Raw genomic sequence first — 18030 nt, forward strand, 5'->3', positions numbered from 1 at the left:
TAGGAACAACGGCAACATGTGAATAATGTCTGGTAGTATCAGTTTAGGGTGGAGAAGCTGGAGGTGATGCACTTTTGTCGTCCGAAACCGCAAAATTGCCAGTTTGAGCAAAGGCCGTCGATCGGGTGTTAGTGCGTCGGCGCATGGATCAAGCGCTCCCACTAACAGCGGCCTCTGCTCTCAGCAATAATTGCCTAATGCGTCTTGCCGGTTGGATTGGAGCTCCACGATTGTCAACCAGCAGCATCAACTGCCTATTGCAAAAAAAAGTACGGGAAAAGAGCTGAAGAGTTTGGGAAGGGAAAGAGACTATCTGCGGATATCGATTTGCTAATTAGTGGAACTGATGGAGCTGATTCGGCGTGACGATTGCGGAGGACGGCGATTCACGAGAGGGAACGGTGTTCTTGTCCGAGCTGGGGAGACTTGCATAAAGCCCGAGTTGTCGACTCTTTTCTCTGAAGTTTGTCCTACTGTCCTACCTCACTCTTTCTCTCCCCCTTAAATATTCACACACCACGCACAGTCCGAAAGGCACTGTCGAGTTGTCCTGAAAAGCATCAACTCTGGAAAAAAGAAAGCCAAGCTCGATAAGTGTGGGGGTGAGAACTAGCAACAGGGTGGGGGGTGAATCTTCAAACTCAAGAGCCTCTGTGTCAATAATACAAAAGATACACTTACACAAACTCACACATCATCAAACCCCCCGCCCAAAATGAAACCCTCACGGCTCTCCGTCCTCCTCAGACAAACAGCCTCAGCCCAACTGCGGCTCCGCTCATCTCCCCATCTCCAGCGCCGCTCCCTCAGCGCAGCCGCAGGCTCACACACCGTCAGGAACCTCCTCCAGGTCTCCGGCGAGGTGGCCGATGCCGTGGCCAACAACAAGCCCGTCGTTGCCCTGGAGTCGACAATCTACACCCACGGAGCCCTGGGGAAGGATCTCGCGCAGGAGCATGAGGATCTGGTGCGGAGCAGCGGCGGCATCCCTGCCATCATCGGCATCGTCGAGGGAGTGCCGAAAGTGGGCGTCTCGACGGAGGAGATTATGCGGATGATTGAGGACGAGGGCACGGTCAAGGCTTCACGGAGAGACATTGCCTACTTGGTCGGCATGGTAAGACTGCTCTCATTATGCGCAATTCCTTACATTTACGAGTTGCAGTCATAGCTGACCACCTCACCAGGGCCTCGCAGGACGCAAAATGAACGGCGGCACAACCATCGCCGGCACAATGCTGCTCGCCAGGCTGGCCGGCATCCGCGTCTTCGGCACCGGCGGCCTCGGCGGCGTCCACCGCGGCGGCGAGAAGTCGCTCGACGTCTCCGCCGACCTGACCGAGCTCGGCAGGACACGGGTCGCCGTCGTCAGCAGCGGCTGCAAGGGCTTCCTCGACATCCCGCGCACGCTCGAGTTCCTCGAGACCCAGGGCGCCTACGTGGGCACCTACGCCGACGGCCGCGCCGGCAAGGTCGACTTCCCCGCCTTTTGGGCGAGGGACAGCGGCGTCAAGAGCCCGTCCGTGTATCACTCCGAGAGGGAGGCCGCCGCCATCATCCTGGCGCAGGAGAGGCTCGGCATCGAGTCGGGCATGCTCTTTGCGAACCCCATCTCCGAGGAGTTTGCCGTTCCTGCAGAGGAGATGCAGCGTCACATTGACCAGGCCGTGGCCGAGGCCGACCAGAAGGGCTTCACGGGCAGCGCCAACACGCCGTATGTCCTGCAGAGGCTGAAGCAGCTCTTTGGCGACAGGATCGTCACCGCCAACAAGCAATTGGTGCGGTCAAACATTGTCAGGGCGACCAACATTGCTGTGGAGCTGTCGCGCTTGCTTAAGGAGGGAACGAGCTCGTAAGTCTCTTTCTTCAAGAGGGACATAGTCTGCTTATATTTTTGTAATTGTACCTGTAATTTTACGTGGATGGCATCTAATCGGTAGATAGAAGTTCATCAGGTCACAACGTGGCGTTTGGTTCAAGATCTGAAAATAAACCCTTAGCTCCGTTGAGAGCAAACTCCAAAGCTGATATCCTCGTCGCTGGGTCGGTTGCCGTCGACCTCAGCTGTGATTACACCAATCCGCAGGGCGGTGATGGCCAGCCTCAAGTCCATACATCGAATCCGGCCAGCATAAGCCAGTCCATCGGCGGTGTCGGACACAATGTGGCGCTCGCTGCTCACCGAGCAAGTCGGCAGGCCCAGGTCAAGTTCAGCAGCATGGTTGGCGACGATGTGTAGGCTCACCAGATCTGATCATGACGTACGATTCTATCGCTGACGACTCATAGCGCCGGCGCAACCGTTCTCACAGCTCTGCAAGCCTCTGGCCTCGACTCAACATATGTAAAGAAACTCAACCATGCAGAGCACCCAGGCAGCCGAACCGCCCAGTACGTCGCCATCAACGACTCGAGCAAGAATCTCGTAATGGCCATGGCAGACATGGGCATCTTCACGCAGCACCTCTTCCCCGAAGAGTGGAAGTCGGCCATCAAAGCCACAGACCCCAAGTGGCTCGTCGTGGACGGCAACTGGAGCCCCAAGGGCATCAGGACCTGGATCCACGCCGCCAACGAGCACGGCAGCAAAGTTGCCTTTGAGCCCGTCTCCGTCGCCAAGTCCAAGAGCCTTTTCGGCCCCCAGCGCGGAGTGCCACCGTTGGGCGTGTTTCCTAACCACAGCGTCGACCTCGCATCGCCCAACATCTACGAGCTTTCGGCCATGTATTCCGCGTCCAAAGAGAATGGCTACCTGGACAGCATGGAGTGGTTCGAGGTGATTGATTCGTTTGCTATGCGGGGAGCCAGAGACCGGTTCGTCCGCCTCACGTCGGCCGAGTTGACGGACGCTGGGGTACCGGTGCAGTCCATCCAGTTGCTGCCTTACATCCCGACAATCGTCACAAAGCTCGGCTCTAAAGGCGTCCTTTTGACAACCATCTTGAGCAAAGATGACCCTCGACTTCGGGACCGAGAGTCTGAAGAGTTCATCCTGACTCGGTCATTTGACGGAAATCCGGCCGTTGGCGGCATCTATATGCGATTGTTCCCACCTGTCGAGCATGTCGAAAACGTAGTCTCCGTGAATGGAGTTGGCGATACGTTCCTCGGCGTCTTGGTTTCGGGACTGGCTCAGGGAGGAAGAGTCGACAAGCTGGTTGATGTGGCTCAGCGAGGGGCGGTATATACGCTCAAGTGCGCAGAGTCCGTCAGCAAGGACGTTTCAAAGCTGGAGGGCGCTTTGGAAGAGGTTGCATTGCTGAAGTAAGCGAATTTTGATAAAGCATAAGCAGGTGGACAAAATTTGGATATCAAGCATAGCATCAGGGTTCATAAAATCAAGAATCTCATGTCGTGGGCTGATGTCCGTGCAATTGAAGCCCAGTCGAAACTGAGGCCGTCTCCAATCAATCGATGTCAGCCTCGCCGAATTGAGCCCCACAAACCCCACTTCGACAAGTCCTCGTCTGCAAGGCTGAGCTCCAGACCCAGAAAAAAATTACGAAAAAAAGATCCCAACTTTTGCAGGGCAACGCAAACCAACCGCCGCTGAATCCTTTCAACAACAGCGGATCAGCCTCAGCAAACATGGCCCAGCCGCAGGATCCAGACTTCTCAGAGGACGAACTGTCCGAAACCTTTCTGTCATCCGACAATGACTCCGACGACGCCTCATCAAGAAAGAAGCCGGTGACTGCGATGCAGGACAAGGACTCGGACGAAGAAGACCTGGAACGGCTCGTTTTCGGCAGCAAGGTGTCCTTTGGCGAGAGTCTCTTCAAGAACGGCATTCTCACTAGCCCATCAGACGACAAGGAGGGCAAGGAGCTGGAATTGGCCGATGCGGACACCGGCGGGCTGGAAGACGTCGACGATGCCGACCTGTTCATGATCGATACCGCCCCGAGCGGCGCAGTCCCTCAAGCGACAACCGTCACATCCAAGGCGAAGAAGGCCGAACACGGCGATCCGGCCGCCTGGGAAGACAGTGACGACGACCGATTGGCGATTTCTCTCGCGAACCATACACGGCTGCGAAAACTGCGACTGACCGAGGCCGAGGACCTGGTGAGCGGCACCGAGTACAGCAGGAGGCTTCGACAGCGCTATCTCCAGCTTCACCCTGCGCCTGCGTGGGCCAAGGAGGCAGAGGGCCGTCCTTCAAAGCGGAGACGGCGCTCATCCGCCTCGTCTGGTTCTTCGGACGAGAGTGGCAGCGAGTCCGACGGCGAGTTCTCCGCCCAGCCGCTGGAGGACTTTTTGCGAGATGTCCAGAGTCTGTCCGGTGCGGGCGGTCCCAAGAAGCGACGGCTCAGGCCAGAGATCATCGACATCCAGAGAACGCGCGAGATCTCCGATACACACCTTGCCCCTGTGGAGTGCCTCTCTTTCCACCCCGAATACCCCGTTCTGCTGTCGGCCAGTACCGCCTCGGTGCTATACCTCCATCACATCGCGCCCGACGCCCACCCGGTGCCGAACCCCCGGTTGACGTCTGTACAAGTCAAAGGGGTGGACATTCGTAGAGCAGAGTTCCTGTACCCCGGCGGCGACAAGGTCTTCATTGGCGGACGAAGGAAATACTTCCACCACTGGGACCTCAAGACGGGCGTCGTGCAGAAGACGTCGCAGATCCTGGGCCACGGCCTGGAGCACAAGACGATGGAGCGCTTCAAGCTGAGCCCCTGCGGCAGGTACATGGCCATCACGGCGTCGACGCGCAAGGGCGGCGGCATCATCAACGTCCTCAGCGTCGGCTCCCTGCAGTGGATCGCCGCGGCCAGGCTGTCTAGCAGGAACGGCATCGCCGACTTTGCGTGGTGGAGCACCGGCAACGGCATGACGATCCTGGGCAAGGACGGCCAGGTCGGCGAGTACAGCGTCGAGACGAGGAGCTTCGTCGGCCTGTGGCGCGACGACGGCTGCATCGGCGGCATCGTCATCGCCCTCGGCGGCCACCAGGGCCCCGAGCTGATTGGCGACGACCGCTGGGTGGCCATCGGCTCCAACTCGGGCATCACCAACATCTACGACCGCAGCGAGCTGCTCGCCCTGGACGCGGAAAAGAACATTGTCATCAAGGAGGCGCCCAAGCCCACGCGCGTGTTCGAGCAGCTCGTCACGCCCGTCACCGTCCTGACCTTTTCTCCCGACGGCCAGCTCCTCGCGTTCGGCAGCAGGTCGTCAAAGGACGCCCTCCGGCTGGCTCACCTGCCGAGCTGCACCGTCTACAGGAACTGGCCGACGGCGCAGACGCCGCTGGGGAGGATAACGGCGGTGGCGTTTGGCAAGGATAGCAGCTTGTTGGCGGTGGGTAATGATACGGGCAAGATTAGGCTGTGGGAGATTAGGAATTAGACGGGGGCTTTCTTATTGTGAATAGAGGATTTCTGAGCGGACTGCTTATTTATTTTCAATTGATGCCATGATTCGTATTTCATTCTGATTGATATCGGGTGCCTCGTGTCCAGCTTAGCGATTGTCTCATCAGCTCAGTCTAAACTAGACGTATCCCAGAGACTGATATTTCCCATAGCCATTCATTCTCTTTGACGCGTGATTCTTTTCCCTCGAAATCCCATGAAACGCCATTGACCACTGTAGCAGAACCCCAAAAAAAAAGTCCCTAAACAAGCTCCGCATCACCATCCTCCACAAGCCCCTTGGCGCTCGACCACCTCAAAATGAGCACATCCCCATTCGCCGCCGGCAGAATCGTGTCCACGTCAGTGCCCCTGCCAAAGACGTCCTTGTCACGAAGAAGCCGCACAAAGACGGCGGTATCCAGGTCCGGAGCATCAATCATGCTGACGTTGCCGGCGGTGTCGTTGAGGTTCTGCAGGCGCTGAGGGAAGGACGAGAGGAAGGAGGAGAGGTAGTGGTTGTGCAGGAGGGCCTGGTGCCGCGTCGCGTAGGCCAGTTCCGTGGGGGAGAGGCGCTGTCTTAGGGTTTCTGTTGAGAGGTAGTGGAGGGTGTGCTTGTCGATCTTGATAGGGGATGAAGATGTTAGAGGATGTGAGAAGTTTAGGAGAGGTGCAGTCATATGGGGTTTGTCGTGAGCTGGGCCGATGGAAGCAAGGGAGAGACCTACTTTGGCTATTCTGGTCCTTAGATAGCTCCGTACGAGAAACTTGTAGCGTTCGAGCTCAGTCTGGATGACTATGAGGGCAAAGTTGGTCTTGGGATCCATGTCGCCCGTCATGTCCTCGATGCGCTCAATCTGAGATTTGATCTTGGAGTTGACTCGCTCAAACAAGCCATCCGCAGGCCAACTATGCAATCCATCAGTCACACAGTAATCAAACAACAGAAGATATATATCCAGTCAAGAAAGTCGGTGCATGATGCCCAGCATCACTCAAACAAGGACTCACTTGAGCAGCTCAGGCGCCGACCTCTCAGCGACCCAAAGGCGCGTCAGGGCCTGCAGGTCCCGCGTCTCCAGCGAGATGCCGTGGGAGGCGGGATCGACCTCGCGGAGGATATCGTCAATGTCCATGGCGGGAGAAGGACGTTCGATCGGGTCATGAGTGCCGAGATGTCGTCAACATTTGCACCTAATAAAAGATTCAGCGTCTCCAGGGCGAAGTATCTAATTCAAGATTGAGGACGGGGCTTTCCCGTGGTGGGGGGGTCGAGGTTACATGTTCTGAGTCGGGACCATGTGCGAAGTTGGAGGTACTGTGTACTTCAATGTGTTATCGCTGTTGATGAGCGCTATGGTTTAGCGATCTTATAGCGGTTGTTGAACTGAGTTTCAGTGGCTGGTCGTTACAAGTTCCATGGATTGAAGCATTCACGGATGCGTCAGCAGAGCCGCCAGATCCGATCCTGGGAGAAGATCATGGTATTATGATGGATCACCCAAGGATTGACTTCAGCTGCATCTATCTATGACCAGGGTTGGCGCATGTGTGGGAGAGTCTAATCCTTTCAGCCGAGGCACGTCTCCTCTTAACGCTGGACTCCCTCCTCTTACACACAATGACATAGATCAACGCCCTTCAACTCAAGTTCATTATCTTGAGTCTGGAGATGTTTGGTTTAGAACAGCAGCGAGCAACTCAGAATTGATTTCGCAACGTATAGACATATACCCTCCATTCGTTTTAGCCCATACCTCATTCTCAGCAACAATGGCGGATCAAGACGGTGACGGCCCTCAGCCGTACGCCGCGTACCTGCAGACCGTTGTCCGAAAGGGCCTCTTGGCTGGCGAGCTGCCCATCGTGACGACAAACCCAAACTGGCTCGAAGGGCAAGCCAGGAAGAAGATGACCAAGGCTGGTTTCGAGTACATCTTTGGCGGAGCGGGAGAGTCGTCGACCATGGATGCGAACCGGCTCGCTTTCCGGCAGTGGAAGATTGTTCCTCGCGTCTTGAAGCCCACGACGCCTCGCGATCTGAGTGTCACCATCTTTGGTCAGAAGTACGGTATGTCAGAGATGGTAGCTATTCTGACGAGTTGCCCTAAATAAGGACATCACGAGCTGACCAGGTGACAAGACGTCCCCGTGTTCATGGCCCCTGTAGGCGTCAATTCACTATTCCACAAGGAAAAAGAGATTGGAGTTGCCCAGGCCTGCGCCGCCTTGAACGTCCCTTTCACCTTGAGCACAGTTTCTCAGACCACAATTGAAGACATTGCAGCTGCAGTCCCAGACTCGCCGAAGTGGTTTCAGCTCTACTGGCCCAGCGACGAAGAGATTACAGCTTCTCTCCTGAAGAGAGCCAAGGACAATGGCTTCACAGCACTCGTCGTCACCCTGGACACGTGGACGCTTGCGTGGAGGCCGCATGACTTAGACTCTGCCAACATTCCGTTCCTCCTCGGCGAGGGCTGCGCAAATGGGTTCGCAGACCCTGTCTTTAGACGCAAGTTTGCGGAGATGAGCGACGGCGGAACTCCCGAGGAAAACACCGTGCAGGCGTCGGTATACTGGATTGGCGAGGCTTTCCCCGGAAGCTCTCACTCTTGGGAAGATATCAAGATTTTGAAAAAGTACTGGGATGGGCCCATTATCCTCAAGGGGATCCTCAGCGTCGAGGATGCCGAGCTGGCTGCTGAACATGGCGTGGATGGAATCATCGTCAGCAACCACGGCGGCCGCCAAATCGATGGCTCCGTGGCTACTCTGGACGTGCTCCCGGAGATTGTTGATGCCGTCGGATCTAGATTGACCGTCATGATGGATTCTGGCATCCGCACGGGCGCCGATATCGTCAAAGCTCTTGCTCTTGGAGCCAAGGCGGTTCTTGTTGGGCGGCCGGTGGTGTATGGACTGGGTATCAATGGCAAAGAGGGAGCCGAAGCAGTACTGGCTGGATTGCTGGCTGATCTGGACTTGACAATGGGCTTTGCTGGAGCGAAACGCGTTGCGGATTTGAAGAGGTCGTTGCTGCGGAGGGTTCAGTATCCTGGAGATGTCAAGTCGAATCTTTGAGCATCAGACAAATGAGCGTTGTAGCCTTAGCATGTGAAATATGGTGATATTTTCACGTTCATTGACGGATAGATATCAACATAAATGCATTCCCGATTTTGGTTCCTCTATTTGACCTTGTACAGGCGCTCTCCTGGAGAGTCCTGGGAATCTTCAGGGTACGTGGGTTATAAAAGGTACAGTGTGCAGGACAGTGCGCTAATCCACCAGTATCCGTCCGCAAATGGGCATCGCAAGGCTGCAGCTTGCAACCAAAGCTTCAAGCTAAACCGGTCAACGCGCCCACAGCCTTCCCAGCCGCGACAAGCCATTGTCCAAGGCGGCAGCGTCCCCTGAGCTTCTGGAAGTTGCGCCGAGATCTGTAATCACCAGCGACCATGGCGGATTCGGCGGCAGAGGACGACAATCGCTCGCAGAAACGCAGCCATGCAGAGTATGCAGAGCAGGACGGTTCAGGTACGAGCATCTTCCTCGCCTCGCATTGCGCACCAATCCCTCTAGATACTGACAGCTTCTGGGCTACGTGAACAGACTCCTCGTCCGACGATGACATGGGACCGCAGCTCCCCACCGAGGCCCCGAAGAAGAAGCGCCGCGTCCTGCCCTACGAAAAGCTCTACATCTCGGCGCTGCCCAAGTCCGTGCGATACTCCAAGTCGCTGATGCACAAGGAGCAGGTGCTCTTCGCTACCTGGACGCCCCTGACCGACTTCCTCATCACGTCGTCTGCCGATGGCGTGGTCAAGTTCTGGAAGAAGGTTGGCAAGGGCATCGAGTTCGTCAAGCAGTTCAAGGCGCACAACGGCACCATCACGTCGGTCTCGGTGAGCCGTGACGGACGCAGTTTTGCGACGGCGGGCGACGACGAGACGATCAAGATTTTCGATGTCTTTACATTTGACCTGCTTTCCATGATCACGCTCAAGTATGTGCCCAAGTGCGTCTGCTGGGTTCACAAAAAGGGGGCTTCGTTTCCTTTGCTGGCCGTCTCGGAGGACGCCAAGCCGTTGATACACATCTACGACGGCCGGGGCGAGCAGGAGGATGCGATGCACACGATCAAGGGCCTGCACAGGAGTCCGGTTCATCTCATGACGTTCAATGACGAGTACGACTGCGTCGTCTCGGCCGATGAGAATGGCATGATTGAGTATTGGCAGCCCAGCGGCAACTACGAGAAACCGAGCAACGTCTTCGAGTACAAGAGCTCGACGAACCTGTTTGACTTCAAAAAGGCCAAATCTGTGCCCACGTGCCTGACGATATCACCCAACGGCAAAAGTCTGGCCGCCTTCTCATTGCCTGACCGAAAGATACGGATATTCGACTTTGCGACGGCCAAGCTTCACAGGACCTACGATGAATCACTGCAAGTGGCTGAGGATATGCAACGGGTCGGCACAGCCGCGCAGAAGCTGGATAACGTGGAATTTGGCAGACGACTGGCTCAGGAGCGTGAGATTGAATCACAGGCTTTGAGAAACAAGTCCAATGTCATCTTCGACGAGTCAGGGAACTTCATCCTCTACGGTTCCATGGTGGGAATCAAAGTCCTCAACACATATACGAATCAGGTTGTCAAGGTGTACGGCAAGGATGAAAACTTTCGCGCCCTGAATCTGGGCATTTACCAAGGGCAGCCTCAGAAGAAGGGCATCGTCTCGGTCGAGATGGGCGCCTCGAGCAACCCTCTGTTGCAGGAGTCAGAAGCTCGAGATCCGATTCTCGTGGCCACGGGCGTGGGCAAGGTGCGGTTCTACATGTTTACGAATGACGAGGAGATATCCAAGTCGACGCGAGACGTGCAGAACGAGAAGCCCACCGTGCTGGGAGGCAAGGACAAAGCGCAGGCGGCCAAGAAGGCAGAGACTGGAACGGCCGCGGTGCTGCACACTACCTATGGCGATATCCATATCCGCCTCTTCCCCGACGCGGCGCCCAAGGCCGTGGAGAATTTCGTCACACACGCCAAGCGCGGCTACTACAACAACACGATATTCCATCGAGTGATTCGAAAGTTCATGATACAGGGTGGTGACCCTCTGGGTGACGGCACCGGTGGCGAGAGTATCTGGGGGCGCGACTTTGAGGATGAGTTTAGCAGCTTGAAGCACGACAAGCCGTATACGGTCAGCATGGCGAATGCAGGTCCCAATACGAACGCCAGCCAGTTTTTCATAACCACGGAGAAGACGGTGAGTTTGTCTCTTGCTTGATGTGAACGGTGTGAAGTCACTTACTGACGGTGTGTTGTTTTAGCCTTGGCTGGATGGGAAGCACACCATTTTCGGACGAGCGACGCAGGGTTTGGATGTGATTCACAAGATTGAGAACACGAGGACGCACAAGGAGAAGCCGGAGGAGGATATCAAGATTCTCAACATTGATGTCATGTAAATGGTGGATCAGCAATGGTTGAGCGAGCGAGTTATTTCGTCCTTGGTTGCGATAGCATGGCCCATGTTGCGCAATGATGGACAGCGAAAACATATGGCATAATACTAGGATATCCAGGCAACGTATGCGTCTACAGACACCACATCTGTCCCTTGATGACTTCGAGGTCAACAACATACAGTGCATCCCAGTCACACAGACAATTTCGCAGCTCGCCCAATATTACTCAGGCTGGTGTTGATGGTGCGTGAGATGTGCCACCCTCTGCCATCCCTGTCTGTGTCCCCCAGAGGCCAATCACACGTTTCCGATTCTCCACGTCTGTGACAGCTCTGCGCTTGCACCACCGACGTCGGCCCTCGCATTCGAGAAGAGTGAGTAATTCAAGGCCCGGCTCTTTCAGCTAGTGGGAGAAAGTCACAGGCGGGAAGCATTACAATGGGAATTTTCCAATTGGTTTGTGGATGTGTGGGATGATATTATGGGACATGATGCCAGTTCTGTAAGGGTCGCACGGAGGAGCGTCGGAGCTGTGATTAGTGCATGCGTGTGGAATTGATGCATGTTGTTGGTTTTGAAAACTGAGGCTCGGTCAAGCTGCACTTTTTTCACTTACACAGTCGTCTTTGCCAAATAACCTCGTGCAGTAAGAGAAGAAGAGAAGAGGCAGATTACGAAAGGGAAGCATCTCGTGATCCCTTGCACTGCTTCCGAATCAAGCCAAGTCCTGCCAGCGGCCTTCTATTGACGTCACCCAGCCCTCCAACAACTTTTTCTGCCTTCTACTTCGATTCGGATTCTGTCAAGCACAGAATTTCCCTTCAATTTCTATACCCTCTTCTCTTGGTGTTTTCTCTTCAGCTCGAGACTGAAGAAGCTCGCTCATCATGTCTACCGTACGTCTGCCCTGCTCCAATTGATCTTGGCCATCGCCAGCTCTTTGGACTCTTGCGAGTGGAGTGACTCACCAGATTGCCCCTCTAGTTTTACATCGAGAACAAGAATGTCGGCAACCAGGCCGACTCAGAAGATTGGCGCAGTAAGTCTACTCCTCTTGCTTGAATCTGCACGCAAAAGAGACATCATCTTCTTGTTACTGACACGCTGGCCACATCCAGTCCGCGGCTACAACCCTCTGACGCCTCCCGACCTGCTGCAGCACGAGATCCCCCAAACGACCGAGTCCAAAAAGACCGTCATCGACGGCCGCAACGAGGCCGTGGCCATTGTCAATGGCAAGGACCCCAAGCACCGCCTGCTCATCGTCGTGGGCCCCTGCTCGATCCACGACCCCGAGGCCGCCCTCGCCTACTGCGACCTGCTCCTCAAGGCCAAGGAGAAGCACAAGGACGAGCTGCTCATCGTCATGCGGTCGTACCTCGAGAAGCCGCGCACGACGGTCGGCTGGAAGGGCCTCATCAACGACCCCGATATCGATGGCAGCTTCAAGATCAACAAGGGACTGCGGCTGTCGCGCCAGCTCTTTGTCGACCTGACCAGCAAGGGCATGCCCATTGCGAGCGAGATGCTGGATACCATCTCCCCTCAATTCTTGGCTGATTTGCTGAGCGTCGGCGCCATTGGTGCGCGCACGACGGAGAGCCAGCTTCACCGCGAGCTGGCCAGTGGATTGAGTTTCCCCGTCGGCTTCAAGAACGGCACCGACGGCTCGCTCGGTGTTGCCATCGATGCCATGGGCGCTGTCAGGCACCCTCACCACTTCCTCTCCGTCACCAAGCCTGGTGTTGTTGCCATTGTGGGAACAACGGGTAACGAGGACTGCTTCGTCATCCTTCGCGGTGGCACAAAGGGCACAAACTACGATCCCGAGAGCATCGTCGAGGCCAAGGCTGCGCTGGACAAGAAGGGGGCGCCCCCGAGGTTGATGATTGACTGCAGCCACGGCAATTCACTCAAGAATCACAAGAACCAGCCCAAGGTCGCCAGTGTCGTCGCTGAGCAGGTTGCCAAGGGCGAGACTGCCATCATGGGCCTCATGATTGAGAGCAACATTAACGAGGGTGAGCGACATATCATGACGAATCCGTTATGGAAGCTTTTGCTAATGGAGACATGACAGGCAACCAGAAGGTACCAGAGGAGGGCAAGTCCGGGCTCAAGTACGGCGTCAGTATCACAGATGCCTGCATCAACTGGGCAGATACCGAAGCAGTGCTCGACAACCTGGCCGATGCCGTTAAGCAGAGAAGAAAGGTCTTGGGAATCAACTGATTCGGCTGGAGTAGCACAAACTCTTTTCAGCCTCTCCCATACGTACATACCCCCCTTTGTCCTTCTATGGACACGCAGCCGGTCGTCAGGCTTGTTGATTGCTTTGTCGCTGTGTGTCAGCGTATGCGAATTCTGCTGGTTTTCTGCGAGCCGCATACACTAAAAAGTGCTGCTTATTTTCTCTATATGTTGCCTTGATGGAAGATCGGGCGCTGGTTGCGTTGAGCACGCCTCTGGCTGTACATAAAAGACATAACAAAAGTTCATGGCGTGGATTTTTTAAACGCATCACCAGGAGGCAGTATCTGATGATATTGAGAATCCTTTTATGAAAAAAGACAAAAAAGAGTACTTCAGAATACCACTGATACACCCCAAGCAAGTCAAACAGCGTGTGGGAGAAACATCAGTGCCAAGTTTCACATGTGAAGAACGAAGCCATCACCATGATGCTGGTGCTATCCGGCTCACACTGTGCACTGTTGCACATGTACTCGTAGCAGCCAAAAAGGACCCCTTACTTGATCCAGCCAAGCATCAGCAAAGGCTGCTTTTAGCAGCATCCCAGCAAAAGCAGAAGCGCAGCCCAGCCAATTTTCCGACGACGCAGGCACGAGCTGGCGACTCTCGTTCATTCTTTCTTACCTCACTTTTTCCTTCCCAGCATCCGCCGGCATCAGTCATCAATTGATCCCTCGCCAATCGCGGGGGCATCGCGCGCTCCTTTTGATTTCTTTCCTTCTTCTTTTTGCTTCATCCATTTCCATCTCTGCGCTCAGTTGCTGCCGCCCGTGATCATCTTGTTAAGCTCGATTCTTCCTCTCTCTGCTCGACGCGACCTGCATCATCTTCCCTCCCAGCGCAGCGAACCGACGCGCGCCATCCCAACCATGGCGCCCACCTACTCGCCGCCAGACTCGCCGTTATCCTCCGCCATGGACTCGTCAGAACCTTACGAGGAAGACCTCCACGACCACGACCACGATGACGAGACGGCGCTGCGGCCGTCCAAGCGCCAAAAGGTCGAGGCCGGCTCGACAACGTCGTCGGCCGTCGTCCCCGACGCCGAGCACGAGCCTGTGCCAGAGCCCGATCCGCTCGAGGGCATGTCGGACGTGTCGTCGGACACGTCGGGCGACATCCCCAGCTCGCCCGTCAACGCCCGGCTCGAGGAGGAGGACTTCCAGGACCAGGTCACCGTCTGCGACTGGGACGGCTGTCCGGCCGGCGACCAGGGCAACATGGACAAGCTGGTCGAGCACATCCACAACTCGCATATAGAGAACCGACAGAAGAAGTACACGTGCGAGTGGCGGAGCTGCAACCGCAAGGGCCTGCCGCATGCCAGCGGCTATGCTCTCAAGGCTCACATGCGGAGCCATACCAGAGAGAAGCCTTTTTACTGTTACTTGCCTGGTACGTTTGGACTTTGGGGCGTTGGAGAGATTCAAAGCGCGATAATCGTCCGCTCTACTGACACTGCTTTTTGCTCAACAGAATGCGACCGCTCCTTCACGAGGTCAGATGCTCTTGCTAAGCACATGCGAACCGTCCACGAAACAGAAGCGCTGCGGCCATCGGACCCCGTGCCAAAATCGATGCAATCAGGACCGACAGGCAGGACGGGAAAACTCAAAATCATCATCAAGACCCCTCAATCGCAATCCGCGCAAGACGACGGAGACGATGCCAACGGCGAGATCCCTCCGTCAGAGTGCTTCACGGCACTGCCTCCTGATCTGTTTACGGAAGAAGAGCTGCAGATTCCCCTCCCCAAGCTGTGGCGTAAGTGCCACTGGGAGGCGACGTGGGCCGAGGAGGTGGGAGAGGCGCTGCGGAACGAGTGCAAGCAGTGGGAGGAGCTGTACTACAAGGAGTGGCTCGACAAGGAGGTTTTGCTGTCGCAGGTCATCCAGAGCGAGGTCGATTGGCACGAGCGGCGTCAGGCGATAATCTCGGGTGCCGCCGATGTGCAGATCCCCAGCAGCACGGAAGAGAGAGAGGAAGAGGCTACGAATGGCGACGGCGGCGGCGGCGGCGGCGACGAGCCCATTGCCGCCGCGGCGGAGAAGGAATAAACGACATGCGGGAACGTGGCATTTGGCGACACGATGTTGTTTCTTTTCGCACTACATGATGACGGGGCTTGGTGGTTGGGTCATCTAATGGATGCTGGAAATGCTCCTCGAGAATGGGGGCTGGAAGGCTCTTGAAGCCCAAAAAAAAGGGACAGGCTTGGAAGAGCATGCAACGGGGAGTTTTGGGAGTTTTCACTACGAGACGCGCAAAGGGGGGCTGAAAGCCCATGGCGGTCTTTGTTTCTTCGCGTCCTTTCCTTCTTCTTCTTTCCGTTACCTGCGTCCTACAATTTCCGGCCGCTCGAAGATGAGAGTCAGAGCACGCTCTCAGGAGGGACGCGGAAAGGGATGCTTTTGCCATGGTTATTTCGAATGATGCAAGACTAATGCAACGAATATAAAGACGGTTCAAGGCTCGCAGCATTCGATTTGACTCGCCAGTTCATATGATGCTGCATTGACAAGAGGGAGCAATTTAGGAGACGTTTCTGTTCGGACTTGATAATATACTGGAAAAAGCATTCAACTCGGACGAACCTCTTCTCTTTACAGTCACCCAATTGCTCGTAAGCAGTATTAACCTTGGCTCTGCACAGGAACAAACTCGCCCTTCCGCCGATTTCGCTCCATCCCCCCACTAAATCTTTCCCCCATTACTGTTCCCTTCTCGATTGGAAATCCTCGTCTTTTCATTTGCGCGAAACGCATCTCCTGTATAACTCTTACAACACTTTCTACACTCTCTTGTCAACAAGCTACAAACAGCGCTGCTTCATACAGTACTCTTTGAGTCTTCACTGCGTCTTTAAAGTACTATAGTACCTTGGCTTGGTGATCTGATTGCTGGCGCGTCTTGTACCTTGACACGTGCTTATCAATCCAGGTGCGCCAAACGGCCGAAATCTGGCAAAACTCGCCACTTTCTACAATCAATTCGCCCGCACTAGCGCAATCCGTATAACTACACCTTCTTCAATCTCCCAAAACATACCCACCACAGTCAAGTCATACCAAACCAACATACCAAAAGAAAACACACCAGATCGAAAGCAAGCATTTCTTCCTGTCACGCCTATCGACTCGTACAAGAATCAACGGCACTGCCGTTAAACCCGCACCATGAGTGCCATCCTCTCCGCCGACGACCTCAACGACTTCATCTCTCCCGGCGTCGCCTGCATCAAGCCCATCGAGACCCTCCCCGCCGCCCCCCCGCCGACCACCGCCAACGAAAACGAAGTCATCCTCGACGGCCAGCAGCAGTCCCCATCAGCCAGCGCCTCGTCGCCCGCCCAGATCTCGCTCACGGACTGCCTCGCCTGCTCCGGCTGCGTCACGTCCGCCGAGGCCATCCTCGTCAGCCTGCAGAGCCACAACGAAGTCATCTCGACGCTCGACGCGGCCCCCGCGCTGCGCATAGTGGGACCCGATGCGGGCGGCAACTTTGCGGTCGAGGGCCTGGAGAACGAGGACGCCAAGCTGTTTGTCGCCAGCGTGAGCTCGCAGACGAGGGCGAACCTGGCGGCTGCGTGCGGGCGAGGCGTGTCCGAGAGCGAGGCGGGCTATATGCTGGAGAACCTGCTGCGGGGTCCAGAGGGGCTCGCAAAGGCCGGCAAGTGGAACAATTCGTTCGAGTGGGTGGTGGACATCAATGTGGCCCGGGATGCGACCCTCGCGCTCGGTGCGGCCGAGGTTCTCTCCGCTCCGACCCCCGGCGTCGCAAAGCCGTCACAGCCGTCACAGCCCATCCTCGCATCATCATGTCCTGGCTGGGTATGCTATGCGGAAAAGACGCACCCGTACGTCTTGCCGCACTTGTCCAAGGTCAAGTCGCCGCAGGCCCTCATGGGCACCATTCTCAAAACCACGCTGAGCAAGAAGCTGGGCATTCCTCCCAGTCGGATATGGCACGTGGCCGTCATGCCTTGTTTCGATAAGAAGCTTGAGGCCAGTCGAGAGGAGCTCACAGATGAGGTATGGGCGCGCTCAGGTCTACCGGGCAAGGGAATTCGAGACGTCGACTGTGTCATCACCAGCAAAGAAGTCCTGATGCTGGCAGAGTCAAGAGGAATGGACTTTTTCAACTTTTCAAAATCCGCATCTTCTGTTCCGCCGTCCGTACCCTTCCCAGATGACAAGATCCACGGGTTCTTGTTTCCAAGCAAGGGCTCAAGGAATCCCCCGCGGGTAGCTGGTTCTTCAGGCGGGCTGTTACACCATATTCTCCAAACAAAGGCCGCCCAGACGCCAGGCTCAGAGATCCAGGTCGTCCGCGGCCGCAACGTCGATGTCGTCGAGTACTTTGTCACAGTAGACGGGGAGCCTGTTTTCAAGGCCGCCCGGTACTATGGCTTCCGGAATATCCAAAATCTCGTCAGGCGTCTGAAGCCGGCTCGTCCGTCCCGCATGCCGGGCGGAAAGCCCTTTGGGAGCGCCCGCCGCCCGGCAGGCAAGGCAGCCTCCCACGACTATAGCTTTGTCGAAGTCATGGCCTGCCCTGGGGGCTGCACAAACGGCGGTGGTCAGATCAAGGTCGACGATCCCGTGATTCTGGAGCGCAAAAGCATATCGGGGAAGCCGGGCCCCCAAGAACAAAAGGACTGGTTGGCAGAAATCGATGAGGCATATTTCTCGGGCGAGGATTCGCTGGTCGAACGCAACGCCGAGACGGTGGTGGGAGGCATCTCCCACTCGTACATAGATGATACCCTGGCGTACTGGTCGGGCATGACAGGTATAGGGCTAGACAGACTGGCTTTCACGAGCTTCCGTGAGGTGATTAGCGATGTTGGAAAGGATACAGCGACCGAGAGAGCCGCTCAGTTGGCCGGTAAAGCTGGCGGCGGGTGGTAGGCAGCTTTACATAGCAGCGAACAAGA

General features: G+C 55.9%; 7 protein-coding genes across 7 annotated transcripts; 6 read left to right on the top strand and 1 right to left on the bottom strand.

Moving 5' to 3' along the window:
- Positions 1-715: 715 nt before the first annotated feature.
- CCMA1212_002714 (uncharacterized protein) lies at positions 716-5358 on the top strand (the record flags this gene model as incomplete). Its single annotated transcript, XM_073700089.1, has 5 exons — positions 716-1117; positions 1188-1852; positions 1945-2235; positions 2290-3264; positions 3513-5358. The coding sequence occupies 5 exons, from the start codon at positions 716-718 to the stop codon at positions 5356-5358; spliced, it is 4179 nt and encodes a 1392-aa protein (XP_073561013.1).
- Positions 5359-5626: 268 nt separating this feature from the next.
- CCMA1212_002715 (DNA replication complex GINS protein SLD5) lies at positions 5627-6499 on the bottom strand (the record flags this gene model as incomplete). The annotated part of the gene is made up of 3 exons (XM_073700090.1): positions 5627-5986; positions 6092-6272; positions 6375-6499. The coding sequence occupies 3 exons, from the start codon at positions 6497-6499 to the stop codon at positions 5627-5629; spliced, it is 666 nt and encodes a 221-aa protein (XP_073561014.1).
- A 637-nt stretch (positions 6500-7136) lies between these two features.
- CCMA1212_002716 (uncharacterized protein) lies at positions 7137-8444 on the top strand (the record flags this gene model as incomplete). The annotated part of the gene is made up of 2 exons (XM_073700091.1): positions 7137-7434; positions 7507-8444. 2 exons carry the CDS (start codon positions 7137-7139, stop codon positions 8442-8444), a joined length of 1236 nt encoding a protein of 411 aa, XP_073561011.1.
- A 377-nt stretch (positions 8445-8821) lies between these two features.
- On the top strand, positions 8822-10841 carry CCMA1212_002717 (Peptidyl-prolyl cis-trans isomerase cyp15; the record flags this gene model as incomplete). The annotated part of the gene is made up of 3 exons (XM_073700092.1): positions 8822-8900; positions 8976-10639; positions 10704-10841. The coding sequence occupies 3 exons, from the start codon at positions 8822-8824 to the stop codon at positions 10839-10841; spliced, it is 1881 nt and encodes a 626-aa protein (XP_073561012.1).
- Positions 10842-11728: 887 nt separating this feature from the next.
- On the top strand, positions 11729-13073 carry CCMA1212_002718 (Phospho-2-dehydro-3-deoxyheptonate aldolase, phenylalanine-inhibited; the record flags this gene model as incomplete). Its single annotated transcript, XM_073700093.1, has 4 exons — positions 11729-11737; positions 11826-11880; positions 11960-12862; positions 12922-13073. The coding sequence occupies 4 exons, from the start codon at positions 11729-11731 to the stop codon at positions 13071-13073; spliced, it is 1119 nt and encodes a 372-aa protein (XP_073561018.1).
- An 890-nt stretch (positions 13074-13963) lies between these two features.
- On the top strand, positions 13964-15151 carry CCMA1212_002719 (INO80 complex subunit 1; the record flags this gene model as incomplete). Its single annotated transcript, XM_073700094.1, has 2 exons — positions 13964-14489; positions 14571-15151. The coding sequence occupies 2 exons, from the start codon at positions 13964-13966 to the stop codon at positions 15149-15151; spliced, it is 1107 nt and encodes a 368-aa protein (XP_073561019.1).
- Positions 15152-16270: 1119 nt separating this feature from the next.
- Positions 16271-18004, top strand: CCMA1212_002720 (uncharacterized protein; the record flags this gene model as incomplete). Its single annotated transcript, XM_073700095.1, has 1 exon — positions 16271-18004. The coding sequence occupies one exon, from the start codon at positions 16271-16273 to the stop codon at positions 18002-18004; it is 1734 nt and encodes a 577-aa protein (XP_073561680.1).
- Positions 18005-18030: the final 26 nt, after the last annotated feature.

Source organism: Trichoderma ghanense, assembly GCF_004382785.1.
Source record: "Trichoderma ghanense strain CCMA-1212 chromosome Unknown scaffold_2, whole genome shotgun sequence".
In the NCBI taxonomy this organism is placed as follows: domain Eukaryota; kingdom Fungi; phylum Ascomycota; class Sordariomycetes; order Hypocreales; family Hypocreaceae; genus Trichoderma; species Trichoderma ghanense.